The sequence below is a fragment of the Anolis sagrei genome, chromosome 3 (assembly GCF_037176765.1).
Source record: "Anolis sagrei isolate rAnoSag1 chromosome 3, rAnoSag1.mat, whole genome shotgun sequence".
NCBI lineage: Eukaryota > Metazoa > Chordata > Lepidosauria > Squamata > Dactyloidae > Anolis > Anolis sagrei.
The window spans coordinates 99,632,505-99,649,082 of record NC_090023.1 but is presented as its reverse complement, the minus strand read 5'-3'; the positions used below and the strand labels follow the sequence as shown (position 1 = coordinate 99,649,082).

General features: G+C 40.3%; 1 protein-coding gene across 2 annotated transcripts; it reads left to right on the top strand.

Annotated features, from left to right (window-relative positions):
* Nucleotides 1-354: 354 nt before the first annotated feature.
* LOC132771621 (regucalcin) lies at nt 355-10,912 on the top strand. Of its 2 annotated transcripts, none has more exons than XM_060769842.2 (7): nt 355-640; nt 3,088-3,253; nt 4,936-5,118; nt 6,336-6,551; nt 8,093-8,224; nt 10,005-10,159; nt 10,620-10,912. In XM_060769842.2, exons 2-7 carry the CDS (start codon nt 3,091-3,093, stop codon nt 10,668-10,670), a joined length of 900 nt encoding a protein of 299 aa, XP_060625825.1. In that variant the 5' UTR covers nt 355-640; nt 3,088-3,090; the 3' UTR covers nt 10,671-10,912. The 2 variants fall into 2 exon arrangements, with proteins under 2 accessions (XP_060625825.1, XP_060625824.1); XM_060769841.2 differs by lacking the exon at nt 355-640 and adding an exon at nt 1,386-1,530.
* The last annotated feature ends 5,666 nt before the right edge of the window (nt 10,913-16,578 follow it).

The window sequence follows — 16,578 nt, the reverse complement described above, 5'->3', positions numbered from 1 at the left end:
AAGTGGATTCATTCCCAAGTGTGATGAGGCGGAGAAAACGGATGTGCGCTGGAATGAAGGTAGTGAACAGCCATGGCCCAATGCTGTAGGAGCCTGGGATTTGTGGTTTAGTGAACCACCCCCGACTCTTGGGCAGAGAAGGCAAAAAATCTTGTAAAACGACACCTAATGAGTCATGGTTTATTTGTTTATTTATCGTGTCAGGAGCAACCAGACAGTTGTATTACATTTTGAACAAAAACAGACAGAAATGAGTCCTGGCGGCACAAGGGGAGCCACCTTGCATTGCTCCTCCGGGGCAGCTGCACCCCCTCCGCCCCCTCTCCCCCCCCCTTTCCTTTTTTACACGAGCCTGCAAGCTCCTAGGCCAGGCTCGTTGGCAGGGGCTTGTTGCTGCAAGAAAGCCCAGCCCAGCCCTTCCGAGGAGGAGGCAGTCCGGCCTCTCTTGGGAGTCCCAAAAGTCAGCAGAGAGGCAGGCGCCGCCAATCAGCAAAGCTAAAGGAAGCCAGTGTAGAGGGTGATCGATTGATCGATCGGGACCCACAACCCGCCTCCCGCCGGCGGAGAGTCTTCTGCCTCCAAAAGCCCGAAGCAGGCGCTCCTCCGAGCTGGAACTTCTCCAAGCCAAGAGGCCCAGCTGGTAGGTCGCTTCCTGCCTCCCGTTCCCCGCTGCCGAGGAAAGCCAAGGTTTCCGTGTTTAGTCGGGAAAAGAGAGCGAACCCGCGGCGCTCTTTCCCTCTTTCCTACAGAGCCACTCTCTCGGCACAGATTAGGCCGAATGACATGAATCGCCCAACCTGAAGCATAAGAGGAAGCCTTGCTGTGTGCCTTCGAGTCATCTCCGACTTATGGCCACCTCAAGGCGAACCTGGGATGGTGGAAGTTCCTTTGAGGCTGAGAGTGTGTGACCTACCCAAGAGGTTGGGGGGGGGGGGTAGATTACATGGCTCTACAGAGATACCAACCCTGCTCTACACTATTGAATTAACACAGCTTGACACCACTTTAACTGCCAGGGCTTAGTGCTCTGGAATTTTGGGAGTTGCAGTTTCCATGGCCTTTAAGCTTTCTCTGCCAATGAGACTCTCATTACAGTACATGTGCACATAATACATGTTGCAATTTCTGGCTTGTAATTGTGCATTTCTTATTGACTTTTTAACAAATCTATTTTGGGAATCTTGTGCAAAAATGTGGCACACAGCACATAGCATCACATGTTCCCCTGCTTCCCTCCTCCATTTTTGGAATAAGCAGAAAGTAATTGTGAAATTTGCCCTATTGTTAGCCCGACTGCACACACACAAAAAAACACTTTATTCAGCAAGACCTTGGAAATGTTTGACTATGAAGATAACTGCCGGCATTAAAGATTAGCAATCCCAGCTGCTATAAATGTGAGAGCATTTCAGACGTGTGTCAGCACTGGTCTGCAATACCAAGGGAAGAAAAAGCTAGGAGAGTCATTTAGAGATTCATCGTGTATTGGACACATCGGACTGGAAATCTTCTGAGTGGATTAAGGAAAAGGTTTGGTATCCAGTATTTCTAATTCTGTTTATTCAGTACATACTAGAATGCGTTAATTGTGTTCCTCTTTCCCCCTCTGAAATGCTGACTGAAGCACAGTCCCATTGATCTCAGTGTAATTCTTTCATTGAACTAAATGGGATTTAAAAGCTAGGAGTTTTCAATTGATTAATTGTGCAACTCATTAATTGCAGGCTATAAATGGGATGTAATATCTATTGCTAGGTTTTGAAATTCACTAATTGCAGTTTGTGTTTAGTTTAGTTGGGTTTTTTTTGTGTCTCAGGAGCAACTTGAGAAACTGCAAGTTGCTTCTGGTGTGAGAGAATTGTCCGTCTGCAAGGACGTTGCCCAGGGGATGTCCAGATGTTTTACCATCCCATGGGAGCCTTCTCTCATGTCCCTGCATGAGAAGCTGGAGCTGATAGATGGGAGCTCACCCCACTTCCTAGATTCCCTTTCGGTCAGCAGTCCTGCTGGCACAAGGGCTTAACCCATTGCGCCACCGAGCGTTCCTTTAGGTTAGTTGTTAACTTCTATAAATTGAACCTGTAGTAACAATATTGCACAGATATCCCTGCACACACATGAGAGTATAGTATGTCTGCTGACCATACTGTTAACAAGTCACTCCATTTCCATGCCTTAGTATATCCTACCGAAATATCCCAAATGCACTGGCTCTTGTCTCACCTTGTTAAGCTAAGAAGAAGCAGCCGGGGTTAGAACTTGGATGGGAGACCACCAACACATATCAGGTGCTGTAGGCTATCTTTCAAAGGAAGGAAATGGCAAACCTACATCTGAGTATTTCTTGCCTTTTAAATTCAGATTGATGACTTCAAGGCACTTGCAAACCACAATATTCCATTTTTCTTACCTGGCAAGCAACTTTCTGTTATTAGGAAGCAAACTAATTGCTAACAACCAGTTATTGATACCTAACTGCTATTAAGAGATCAACATGGATAGGTGGCTTTGAAATTATTAGGTCTTTTAAAATTCTGTTTTGTTTCAGTATAATTTCTGTTGTGTGACTTTAAGGTGACTCCAATTTGGCAACCCCATCCTAGAGTTTGTTTTTGGCAAGATTTATTCAGAAGGTGTCTATCATTGCCTTCTGAGACCTAGAGAGAGTGTGACATCCCCAGGACCATCTGGTAGGTTTCCATGGCCAAGCATAGAGCTGAGGTGATGCAATGGGCTAAAACCTTGTGCCGGCTGAAATGCTGACTTGAAGGTTGGGTTGCTGATGTGAAAGTTGCTGGTTTGAATCTGTGAAATGGGGTGAGCTTCCGTCTGTCAGCTCTTTCTTGCGGGGACATGAGAGAAGCATCCCAGCAGGATAGTAACACATCCGGGCATCCCCTAGGCAGCGTCTCTGTAGATGGCCAATTCTCTCACACCAGAAGCAACTTGTAGTATGTTCCCAAGTCGCTTCTGACATGATAAAAAAAGGCCAAGCAAGGATTTGAACTTGGTTTCCCACAGCACCCATACAAGTACCTCTTCAGTTTCTCTGTCTGCATTCTTGACTGCTATTCCTTTTCACCACAGACAATGTCATCTGTAAAAATTGAGTGTGTTGTCCAAGAGAACTGCAAGATTGGAGAGTCACCTCTATGGGAGGAAAAGGAGAAGTCACTTCTCTTTGTGGATATAACTGGACAAAACATCTTCCGATGGAATTCACTTACAAAGGACCTGCAAAGTGTTTCTGTAGGTAAGAGACAGATTCCAAAATCCTGGTTCAGCACAAATGACCACATCCATGGAGAATATGTCCCAAGACCCTGTAGGTACATGAACCCACTGATAATAGTGAACCTATATTTTGACTACTGGAAGAAGCATACCATAGAATTGTACTGGAGGAACTTTTGGGGGGAAGGGATTTTTTTCCTCAGTGTGGGTAAGTGAAACTGATTATCAAATTTGATCTCTTTATCCACAAATTCGATGTTTAGTTTAACTTATCCATATATTTCACATATTGCACAGTTGCCCCTTCACATTTGCAGGAATTTGACTTGTTGTAGATTTGATTAAAACATTATCTCTAGAAATCTCTTGGTCTCACCAGCAGAAGTCATAAAAGAGGATTATTTAGGGAGGTATTATCTCAGGTAAAAGAAAGTATTTTAGTCATGCTTTTTTCCAATTTCATAGGGAGTTGTTCTACTTGAGTTTTGTCATTGCATTTAAAATAGAATATGTATTTCTGGCTGCCCAAAGGTAGATGTTTGGTGATTGCTAAGCAATATCACAGGTTTTTAGGACTGGTGTAGGAAGAAGAAGAATCAGAAATATTATTTTTCCTATTTTTGAAGATTATGGCAGAAGAAACCTGGGATTTTTTTCCCCTTCCATGTATCTCTTAGGTCCATTTTCTATACTAAAAATCCTCATGTATAGGGAGTACATATAAATCCTAATGCATCTGGTATGGAAAATCTGCAGTCATTTCATAGAATGATCTAGGTGCGGTTTAGTAATACTTATCCAGAAGTGTCAAAGCGACACATATAAATATGGCATCAGCTTACCTGTCAGAACAGATCTCCCCCATGAACTATCTTGGAGATTAAGATCATCCAGGGAGGCCTTGCTCTGTTCCACTTCCTTCGCAGGCGCAACTGGTGGGAACGAGAGACAGGGCTTTCTCGGTGGTGGCCCCTCGGCTGTGGAACTCCCTCCCCAGTGATGTTATATCAGCCCCTCCCTCCTGACCTTCAGAAAAAGAGTGAAATCGTTTGTCTGGGATCCATCCAGACAAACGAGAAAGGCGGGATATAAATATAGTAAATAAATAAATAAGGCGGGATATAAATATAGTAAATAAATAAATAAATAAATAAAAGTTTGGAGTAAAAAAAGGGGGTGACGACTATATGATTCCCACAGAAGGCAGTACTTTACAGAGGAATTTATAATTTTTAAAATCCAAATAATAAAGAATATCATGCATGTTGAGTCTTACTGCTTTGGTTCCACTATGAGGAAGGCTGAGCTCCAGGTTCTCATAAAATGGACCCGCCTTGGGCAGAAAGCTTTCGGTGGTGACTTTGGTGATATCAAGAGGTTTATATGTATCGGGATGGCGTTCTCAAAAGGCCCAAATTTTCAATGATCATATGCAGCTTCTTAGGTTGAGCCTGACAGGGTCAGTTTATGCACATCAATGAAGATATGTGAACATGGGCTCTTATGCCCAGATTTTAATCTTCAACCCCAAACAATATGAAGTATATTACACACATGGATTCATATGATATATTTATATGCCTTTCAACCAAATACATCATGACCATATATTTGGGAATGTTCCAAGACACACCTGTGGATACCTGAAGCTGTGAATAATAGTGAATCCTATATTTTGACTAATACTTCAACATTTTCCAGATGCTCCAGTAAGCTCAATAGCTCTCCGCAAATCCGGTGATTACATGATTACTCTGGGAACTCAGTTTGCTGCTTTGAACTGGAAAAACAAATCTGTAACCTCCATTGCTCATATTGATAAGGATAAACCCAACAACCGATTCAATGATGGCAAAGTGGATCCTGCCGGAAGAATGTTGGCAGGTAGGTTGGTCATGACTTGCATGACAGAGTCTGCTCTTAAGAATATCAGAAGCTGGGAGATTAGCAAGTTGTCAAAGGCCACTCCACCAACCTTGCTGGAACTCTCTTTTGGCTTCTGTTGCCCTGGAACAATTTGCAGCCAGGAGTTGTACACATCTTCTCTGTTACTGAATTTGGGTTTGTGATGAAACAAGGTCCATGTTGCCTTGATGCATTGAGGAAGTATATCTTGTTGATGGGTAGAAGTTAGTCCTCCACATTCACTGGGGTTTAAGAGCATTACCCCACCCTACCCCCGAACTAGAAAACCTATGAATTAAAGAAAAATAACCTAAGAATTCCTAGGTCTTCCAAGAAAAATAACCTAGGAATTCATAGGTCTTCCAATGCGCCTTCGTGGTCAACTTCTACCATCAATTGATTATATAGTTGCACTGGAGGACCTAGAGATGCCTAGAAATGTGTTCTCTTAGGTTAAATTTTCTTTAATTCACCGGTTTGAATTGGCGGGGGATGAAATTGGTGGGGAAAAGAGACAGGGCCTTCTCGGTGATGGCCCCCCATCTATGGCACACACTCCCCAGTGAATTCAGGGAGATTCCCTCTCTCCTCTCCTTGAGAAAAAAACTTAAATTTGGCTTTGGGTCCAAGCATTCAGGCAGCTGACCGAGCAGCAACTTCAATGACTCATGAGAATTGTCAATGAATAGATCTTGGATTGGAACTCAGGATTATGATTTGGATTTGCGGACTTAGGCTTGGTTGTGTTTTAATATTTTAATGGCCAATATTTTAATGTATTTTATAATTTTGTTGTCTTACTTAATGTTAATTGTTTGCATTGTGATTGTTTGTTTGTTGGCATCTAATGATTGCCAGTTGTAAGCTGCCCTGAGTCCCTTGGGGGTTGAGAAGGACGGGATACAAATGCTCAAAATAAATAAATAAATAAATAAATATTTTCCGTATCAGAAGATAATCAACTCCACAAAAGGTCCTAATTTAATTCGAAGAGTGCAGTTCTACTGTAGGTTGCTGCCATTAGGACGCTACATAGTTAGTATGAGCGCTAAAAGTTTTTGCAACAGTTTTGCATAGAGGAGTGAAAAGCAATGTTAGAACTTTCCCATTCTCAAAGCTAGATCTCTCCAAATTCCTGAGTATTACAGTTGTCTTGTCTTTCCTTACTAATAACTTGTACCCTGTGGTTCTTACAGGTACGATGGCTCAGGAGATTCGGCCCGCAGTGGTGGAGAGGCACGAAGGGTCCTTCTACACTCTCTTCCCCGATCACTCCACAGTGAAGCACTTCGATAAGGTGGACATCTCCAATGGGTTGGATTGGTCGCTGGATCACAGAACCTTCTTTTACATCGATAGCCTTTCCTACTATGTGGATGCATTTGACTATGACCTGCAAACCGGAAAGCTGTGTATGGCTGCTCTTTTCATAATCTTAGATCTCTGAGAGTTATTTTTTGCACACAATGGCTTTCACACCACTGAACAAAAATCCAGTATCTGCTGTGTAACTACAGCTGTAAGTCAAATCTTGAGCATGAAAAAGTTACTTTTTTGAATTACAGCTCTTAATTGGTATGGCCATCTGGTATGAGCTCTAATCCAAAAGGAAATTTTTCAAGCCTTGGGCTGTTCTAAAGAAATAAACCTTCAATTGATTCACTTCTAGCCCATCAGTCATCTGTCTTTTAACAGTTTCACTGAGTGATTGCATATACATAAGTTTAATGTAAGTGAAAGGCATTGCGTCACTTTAATAAATAGCCATTACAGAATGCTGTTTTCTTATGCTGTGCTGAAAATGGGCTAGATTTTTTTCTTGTCTCTCTCAAAAAATAACAGGACAAAGAATTCATTACCATTACTACAGTTTAAGGATAACAGTGTTTATATTTTGAATGGCATAAACAATAGGAGTTGTGTCCAGTTTGTCCATGGTATCAGTAATGCTGGTTGGACATTACTTTGCTATGCTTTTGTCAGAGTAATGCTGCTTTAGGTTGATAGTGTGACCCTATACTTCATCTGCATGTAGTATTAAAAAAACCCCTGAAATCAGTGGTTCCCAACCTGTGGTCCATGGACCACCAGTGGTCCGCAAGGACAAAAATATGGTCCACAGCCTCACCATTACTACACCATTGCTTCGAAACTACATAGCAATGGTCAATGACTGGTCTTGCAAAACCCTCTTACAGTGCCGAGACAACAGGGATGCCGGGAGGGGAGAGGCTGACTACCCAAAAAGATTACAACTACCACATCAGCTCTAGAATATGAAATATGGTATTCTGTAGGCAAACAGATGGCAAATACTGGATGGCATATGTTGTGTAGCCAATATAATTTTCTGAATCAGCACCCCAAATAACCAAACTGAATCTAAAGTTGATCAAAACCTGGTTCGTAACCCTTTTTGTACTAATGTTGGAGATTGGTCCCTGGTCAAAGGGGTCCCTGGTCAAGTGGTCTCTGGTCAAAAAAAGGTTGGGAACCACTGCCTTAAATTAATCTTTTTACATTTTAATGTGTGGTCGAAAGCTTTCATGGCCAGAATCACTGGGTTGCTGTGAGTTTTCTGGGTTGTATGGCCATATTCCAGAAGTATTATCTTGTGATGTTTTGCCCACATCTATGACAGGCATTCTTTCACATTTGCCCCAAACAGACAAGAGTTCTTTCATCCACTCTAGACATCCCATAGATATATAAACCCTGCTCGCCTAGTTTCCAACAGACCTCACAACCTCTGAGGATGCCTGCCTTAGATGTGGGCCAAACATCAGGAGATAATGCTTCTGGAACATGGTCGTACAGCCTGGAAAACTCACAGCAATCCACTTTTTGCATTTCTTTGTAGCTTCTTGCAATAAGCATGTCTCAGAAAATTGTTGCTTCTCACAATATGTGACATGAAATTTAGTTCATGGTTTGTTTTAATTTCTTTTTGCAGCCAATCGCAGGCACATGTACAAGATGGAAAAGGAAGAGAGCATCCCTGATGGGATGTGCATTGATACAGAAGGGAAGCTCTGGGTGGCCTGTTATGATGGAGGAAGAGTGATTCGTATTGATCCAGAGACAGGTAAGCTACATGTTTTGCTCTTACTTTTGTATACCTTCCAACATTTCCCTGATAAAAACTGTCCACTCTAACACTATAAACATTCCCTGGATGACGGGCCCTTCCACACAACCCTATATCCCAGAATATCAAGGCGGAAAATCCCACATTATCTCAGATAACCCAGTTCAAAGCAGATATTGTGGGATTTTCTGCCTTGATATTCTGAGATATAGAATATATCTCAGAAGGGCCCGAAGTTCCATGGAGAACCTTCCTCTTGGTGGAATCCCTGGAAGGCATTTTTAACCACTTTCTACCTGACTCTGCAGGGCTTAGCACAACGGGAGTTAGAGATAGGGATGGACAAATCTGAATTTTGAAAACATTGGCCAATGAACTGAAGCTGAATTCATACTCTAACTTAAGGTAGGGTTTGTGGTGGAGGATGAAAACTGGGATACATGTGGCCAAACTAGACCAGAAGGTGATCAAACTACTATAAGATGTAGCAGTTTGCTTTTGACCGAGTTTATTGGGAAGGCAAAATGCTGTCTTCTCTTTTCCTTTCCCTCCACAGACGGTGCATCTACATTGTAGAATCAATGTAGTTTGACATCATTTAAACTGCTCTGGCTCAATGCTGTGGAATCATGGGATTTGCAATTCATTGAGACTACAAAACTTGAAAAAGTATAACTCTTTTTTTTAAAAAAAACTAATTTCTGCTTTCTTGGGTGTATATGATCTGCTTTGTTCTGCTTTCACCTGTGGAACTGGATGCAGCTGTGTGAGAGGAGACAAGTCATCCTCTTCTTATTTGATCTGTTTCCCGCTTTTGTTAAACACATGCAATTTCCTGCTGGTGCTATTACATCCTTCTCTTTCCCAGGGCCCTTCCACACAGCCATATAACCCAGAATATCAAGGCAGAAAAACCCACAATCTCTGCTGTGAACTGGGTTATCTGAGTCCCCACTGCCATATATTCAAAGCAGATAATGTGGGATTTTATTCAGCTGTGTAGAAGGGGCCTTAGTTACCCTCAAAAATGATGTACAAATCACATAGCAGCTGTACTTCTAAAGAATATGAGATGCCCATGTTTCCTTCATGCCTCTTACTAATTACAGCTTTAAAAGGATCAGCCATATTTTCCTTGTCAAAGGAAACTCTGGGCACTTCCACACCACCATATAACCCAGAATATCAAGGCAGAAGATCCCACAATATACACTTTGAATTGGATTGTATGGCAGTGTGGACTCAGATAACACAGTTCAAAGCAGATATTGTGGGATTTTCTGCCTTGATATTCTGGGTTATATGGTGGTGTGGAAGTGCCCAGAGTTTCCTTTGACAAGGAGAGCCGTTCAGCAGTGGAACTCTGCCCCGGAGTATAGTGGAGGCTCCTTCTTTGGAAGCTTTTAAGGGGTGATTCAAATGCAATATTCCTGCTTCTTGGCAGGGGGTTGTACTGGATGGCCCATGAGGTCTCTTCCAACTCTTTTATTCTATGATTCTATGTTTTTCTGCCTTGATTTTCTGGGTTATATGACTGTGTAGAAGAGCCCTCCCTATGTGATAAAGCCAACTCAATTCCAGCCTGTTAAGAGAGCAATGATTGGATATGTCCATAAATTCAGCATGTCTTCATTGCAACGGGCTTCTCTCTGCTCCTTTCCATGGAAACTGAATCAAGAGTTACTGCTCCTAGGCAAGAACTTCTTTGCAAATGCTAACCTAAATTGTGGCCATGGCAGATACCATGAAGGTGATTGGTGCTATATTATTTTGACAGGAAAACGAATCCAGACTGTGAAGCTGCCTGTTGGTAAAACAACCTCTTGCTGTTTTGGAGGAAATGATTATTCTGAATTATATGTCACCACTGCTTGCCAAGGATTGGATGAAGCTTATTTATCACAGTACCCACAGAATGGCAGTGTATTCAAGGTAACGGGATTGTTTATAGGCAACTGAAAGAAGAGTCACCTCTTGAGGAAACTTCTATGATCATGATATTTTGGGGATTCTGGATGGTGGTGGTGGTAGTAGTAGTAGTAATAATAATAATAATAATAATAATAATAATAATAATAATACATGCATTATCCGTCTCTCCTTGTGGCTCCTTCCTGACCTTCCACAAGATCTAGTCAGTATATAGATCCAAAAAAGAGATATGTACATGAGATCTAATTAACTGATTATATAGTAATCAATATTTCTTTTTAAAATCATTTTAGTGCCCATGTTTTAAGCAGAGTTTTTTCTCTCCATTTTATATGTATCTTATTATAGATTAGAAGAAACAAAAGTGTCCTAAACTGGATGTAGACATATATTTGACTTTTGAATGTATTCACATATACTCTTAGTTATTACCATGTTTATATCCTTCCCATTTAAACAGATAACTGGACTTGGTGTAAAAGGAATCCCCCCATATGCATACGCAGGCTAATGACTTCTCTTGAAGACATATCAAGATCAGGAAAGAGATGAGCTCAAAGATTTGCATGGTTTGAAACCTGTCTCTTTTGCACAGGAAGATACAGTGGGATGGACAACAAAAAGAGCTACCCCCCTAATATTTCAGCCTGGTTTGTATGTCACCGTTGGCTTTTTACTTCTGTTAACACAAAAATGGATTCCACCCCTCTCCTTTACCAAAATAATGTCTTTCCTAATAAAATTTGAAATAGATGATTGCTAAAATGTCTTGGTTTGTTTGAAACCCATCTAAAATACTTTGCTTTAAAACAAGAATCATCAAAACTTTTGACAAATAGTTTATGTTAAACAACAACAACAACAACAACAGAGTTTTGGAGCACAATACTCCTGACCTCACGATCATCGAAAAAAACCAAGTATGGATCGCTGTCACTGTTGCAATCCCAGGCAACAGCAGGATTAACGAGAAGCAGCTGGAAAAGCTTACACAATATGAGGATTTAAAGTTAGAACTGCAAAGACTCTGGCACAAGCCAGTAAAGGTGGTCCCAGTGGTGATCAGCACACTGAGTGCAGTGCCTAAAGGCCTTGGCCTACACTTAAACACAATCGGTGCTGACAAAATTACCATCTGTCAGCTGCAAAAGGCCACCCTACTCTGATCTGCACGTATTATTTGCCGATACATCACACAGTCCTAGACACTTGGGAAGTGTCTGACGTGTGATCAAATACAAAAGCCAGCACAGTGATCTTGTTTGCTGTGTACTAATCTTGCTATGTATCAAACAATAATAATAAAAATAATCATAAAGTTATTTAATAAAAGATATCTCATTTGCACAAATAAGGTAACTTTCTGTATAGTTCCTGATCTCAGTTTCTGTTGCATTTCTGAAAGTAATGGGATAGGATTGTCATTCTGGGGTTGTGCAGAATTTTATAGTAAAATGCACTCCAAAACCTCTTTTTGGTTAACATAAAAACAGTTAACTCTATGGCCATCTGGAACACATATACATATTTTAATCGGGTATGTTATATAGTGTAAAACACCTTTTTCCAAAGTTTTCAATAGCTATGGCACTTCCCTTTGCTATATGCACATTTATACTTTCACATGCACTCAACCTTTGAAAACCTTTATCTAGAAACTGTGTTGTCACTTGCTCTGCTTTTAGCTAGCCTTCAGGGTTATTATGATATATTATGAAGGTTTAAGGCTTTTACTTAAGCCTGAAAACGCTTTTTTTCTCTCTGCTTGTAAGCTGCTCTGATTTATGGAGAGAACCATCATTGCCTGGACAATTGTTTTAGAATTGATTTTTTGGCTGCTGTTACAACATTCAGTTCCAGCTTTTCAGCCAAGTTTCTGGTGGTTCACTTCCAAATTTCCTTTGCTTTTTTTAGGCTAGCTATGTAATTTTATTCAACAGAGTTTGGTAGCAGTATCTGCTAGTGTGCCTCCTTCTTAAATTACCCACTACATGTTTAAATTGGTATTTTGCTTTTTGTGAATGTCAGAAATAGAGTGTTGGAAAATTTTGCTCATTATCAAGAATCCCACCTGTATTACTAAAGATGTCATCAGTTTAACAATTTATACATGTTTTACAGGACAGCTCTTCTCTGTAAAGCTGGATTTGATATAGAATATTGCTTTTCCATATGAATTTTAAGGCGTTGATTCATAATTCCAGCTAAACTCTTTCATGTTTCAGCCAATTATTAGCATTTTTGACTTATAGTTGCATACCATTTTCTAAGGATCTTAGTTCCTTGGGTTTGTTCTTGGATCTCATGGAATCCAAGATTTTGTTCTCAACTCTGAACAGCTACATATGGAAATTCTTCAACCTTAGCATAGGAATCAAGACACATCTATTTCTGATTGTTCAAACTATTTCTGGTGACCTCTTAGACTGGAAACAACTATTTTGAACACTGGTCATTTGGAGAGTCATTAGGAGGGATAGTGCAGGAGGAAGTAACCTTGTTTTTAGTTATAGAAGCTCCTAACACTGCCTTCCATCCACATGATAGTCATTTTGGTGAAGACCCAAATATATTTCTCTAGAGCAGTGGTTCCCAACCTTTTTTTTGATCAGGGACCACTTTGACCAGGGCCCACTCTCCAACATTAGTACCTAAAGGGTTATGAACCGGTTTTTGGTCAACTTTAGATTCGGTTTGGGGTGCTGATTTAGAAAATTGCATTGAATAGTCCATATCAGCTCTAGTTTCTGATACAGAACATATGCCATGGTCAGCAATAGGGAAGGAGTGGCAGGTGGCTCAAAAGGAGCTAAAATAAAATAAATAAAGAAGGAAAAGGCTTGTGGACCAGATTTTTGTCCTCGTGGCCCATTGGTGGTCTGCAGCCCACAGGTTAAGAACCACTGCTCTAGAGCAAGAAAGATACTGACTTTTCAAGTGGGGGGGGGGGGGGGGGGGAGGAGAAAAGGAATACTGCCTTAAAGCAATCTACATATCTTCCAGTACAGTAGCTGTGTGGAAAGAAGCAAGATGAAAGAAAGGAGCCTGGGTCCATCTGGCAATTTATCTGTCCATCTTCACTCCCTCCACCCACTGGTTCAGCATACTCAATACATGTGTTGGCTCATTAACTTCCCAAAGATTGAACCTGTATTACTACCAAGAAACTAGGTCTGAGTCCAGTGATCTGTGATTTTTATTTTTTGTGCAATGGAAGGTGGGACGATAGTGTAACTCACACTTACTGTTTTCCCATCTGTCCTCACCGGTTTGTTGTCTTTTCTTCAAAATATTTCTTTAAAAAAACCCAGAAATGTTAAGCTGCTTTTTTTCAAATATTCTTTTTATATCATGGACCTTTGTCACATGCACTCACCTGGTAATATGGTAAGACCTCCATATCTGCAGAAGAAAGATTCTTGGCCAGACTGGAGTTACCTAAAACTGTAAATATGACAGAACACCATAAAATAATGTGTCCTCTAGTTCAACCATACTACAGAGTTATATTGGAGGATCTAGAGATTCCCAGAAAAGTATCTCTACAAATAGCAAATTCCACCATTACAACTCTGTGAAAATCTTCTGAGGGAAGCATACCAGAGAATTGTCTGGACGACCTAGGAAATTCATGGAGATATAATTTTCTCCTGTTGTGAGTAAGTGAAACTATGGATATGGGTTCCACAGTTACAGAGGTTGTCCTGTAATTCCCACTGAACTCTATGAGACTTATTTCTCAGTAGGTAAATATGTGTTATAAAGGAGCAAGCACACAGTACAAATTAAAGAATATCAATCATTTAAGTCTATTAATATATAAACTATAATGTCAATGCTACTATAATATAATATAAAAGAGCCAGTATATGGAATAAGTTATAATGTTTATATTGTTAAGGGCCGCCTGTTATATTGTTAAGAGTCGCCTGTTAAGGGCTGAAAAATGCGGTATAGAAATAAAGCAAATAATAATAATAATAATAATATTGGAAAGTGCTTATTGTACTTTCAAAGGTTGTATATTAAGTCATGTCATGACCTATGGCTGGTACAATAAACCATTCATTCATTCAACATATAAACTATTTAGTTATGGGTCAGTTACATTGGTGTTGTTATTCCCATTGCCCTAATGTGTACCTTGCCATCAAAGTAGTCTTCTAGACAAAACCCCAAAAACTATTATAAAAAGTAATTATACTATATTGACCTATGCCATGGCAAAAATAAAACTGATAGTCCATAGATAGACTTTCATCAGGTTCAATCAAAATGCCACTTCTGTGACATAGTTTCTGTTAAGAGATTGTCTAGCTGTGTCGTACAAGCATGAATTCCTAAGGTGCTTGTTGCAAGGTTAATACAATGCTCCTAGTGATATACCACACCATCCAATGAATATTATGCAAGTACTAGCAAATAGTGGATTTCTGAAGAATGCCCTTTAAAGCTCATAACTGATTATGATATTAATAGCACACAAAATACTTAGGTGATGTTCTACATTACAATCTCTATTCCATAACATTACAAATATGTAGACATGTTGCAGAAATCCAACACAACTTTGTAAAGATGGACATTGGACACAGAGGTTCAATGATGATCAGATTCTTCCTTAGATCAGGCTAAGCCATAACCTACAGGAGGTTGGACACAAATCACCCAAGTCTCTGAAATTTCATGGTTTCCACCAGGTTGATCACACTTGCCAGTTTTGTTGTTGTTGTTTGTGGCAGCTCCCACATCAATACAGCCATTCCAATATTTACGGCAGACTGACTCTTCTGTTCCAGAAGTTCAAATGGGACTCAAAGCGGTAGAATTAAATCAACATCTAAAATAGTACGGAGTACAGAAGTTAGAAAAGTACTAAATTGTATGTTCTGTTCAAACACTACTTTCAAAATACTAGAAATGAAAATAATAATCTTTATTTATAGACCACCCTATCTCCCCGGAGTGACTCAGGGTGGTTTCCAACACATATGGCAAACATTCAATGTCAACGAAGAGACGTATAACAGATTACATCAAAACATGACATATCACAGAAAATAGAACAGCCATTAAAGTGTAGGTAAAGGTTTTCCCCTGGCATTAAATCCAGTCGTGTCTGACTCTGGAGGTTGGTGCTCATTTCTATTTCTAAGCCAAAGAGCTGGCCAGCATGACTACATGTGGCCAGCATGACTACATGGAGCACCGTTACCTTCCTACCAGAGTGGTACCTATTGATCTACTCACATTTGCATGTTTTTGAACTGCTAGGTTGGCAGAAGCTGGGGCTAACAGCAAGAGCTCACTCCGCTCTCTGGATTCGAAACTGTCAGCAAATTCAACAGCTCAGTGATTTAACCCACTGAGCCATTGGGGGCTCCAAGAACTGCTATTACTATAAACTTAATATGAAATAGAAAATAACAAAAAATAAAGCAGTATAGGAACATGGAAGGTGGAAAATATGAATCAGGAGGAATTAAACATGGTAAAACAAGAAATGGAATGTGTGGGTATTAGCTGCTTATTTGACAGAACACTGTCAAAACCCAGAAACGACTGAAATGGGGAACCCGACATTGTGTTTTCCTGTTAAATTGGTTGAATATTAATTTGATTTTATTCTAATAAATAATAACAGAGTGGCTCATGTGTAGTAACTGATTGCATTTTAGTCCCATCTTTTCTTAGCCATAGTAAAATATAATTATTTTAAATAATTGAAAACAATTGCAACATCTACAATGCAAATTACATATTAAAAACTGCATGCCCAGTTGCACATATTTCAAGCCTGGTCAGCTAAGGCTGAAGGCCTGTTGGAACAAGAAGATCTTGCCTGCCAGCAAAAAGAAAACAGAGAAGGAGCAGATCGAACCTATCTCGGGAGAGAGTTCCAGAGCGTAGGAACAACCACCAAGAAGGCTCTCTCCCTACCAACCAAGCCTGGGGAAGTGGTAGATTGAAAGAGGCATACAGATTTATTGTTGTTGCACACCATCAAATTATTTCTACCTTATGGGCTATCCTATCATTATTTTTTATTTTAACCACCAATGAAAAGGAGCCTTGCATCAACGCAAAGCAGAAATGACACAGTCACAGTGTTGTATGAATAGTACCATCCAAAGATGTTATTATATTGCTGAAATTCTGCTTTCAAGTCTTGTGTGATAAAGTCCTTGGTGCCTTTTAAAATAAAACAGTATTTTCCCAATGAGCCCAGAATGGTCCATCCAAGACTTCCTAGGGAAGGAATTTCACAGCCCTCAAGAAGCCCTTCATCCCTGGGAGGTACATAGGAAGGTTACATATTGGGACACTCCAAGATGTTTCCCTGTTTGAAGCAAAGATGCCCCCCATCTTTGACGTACAAAGGCCAGATTACCTTTGAATCTGATCTCACTGCTAGGCAT

What these genes read in the sequence shown, in the direction of transcription:
- LOC132771621 (XM_060769842.2), top strand. Translation starts at nt 3,091, where the DNA reads ATGTCATCTGTAAAAATTGAGTGTGTTGTCCAAGAGAACTGCAAGATT. An exon ending in TGCCGGAAGAATGTTGGCAG is followed by an intron (nt 5,119 to 6,335) that starts GTAGGTTGGTCA and finishes TGGTTCTTACAG; the next exon opens with GTACGATGGCTCAGGAGATT. An exon ending in CCTGCAAACCGGAAAGCTGT is followed by an intron (nt 6,552 to 8,092) that starts GTATGGCTGCTC and finishes TTCTTTTTGCAG; the next exon opens with CCAATCGCAGGCACATGTAC.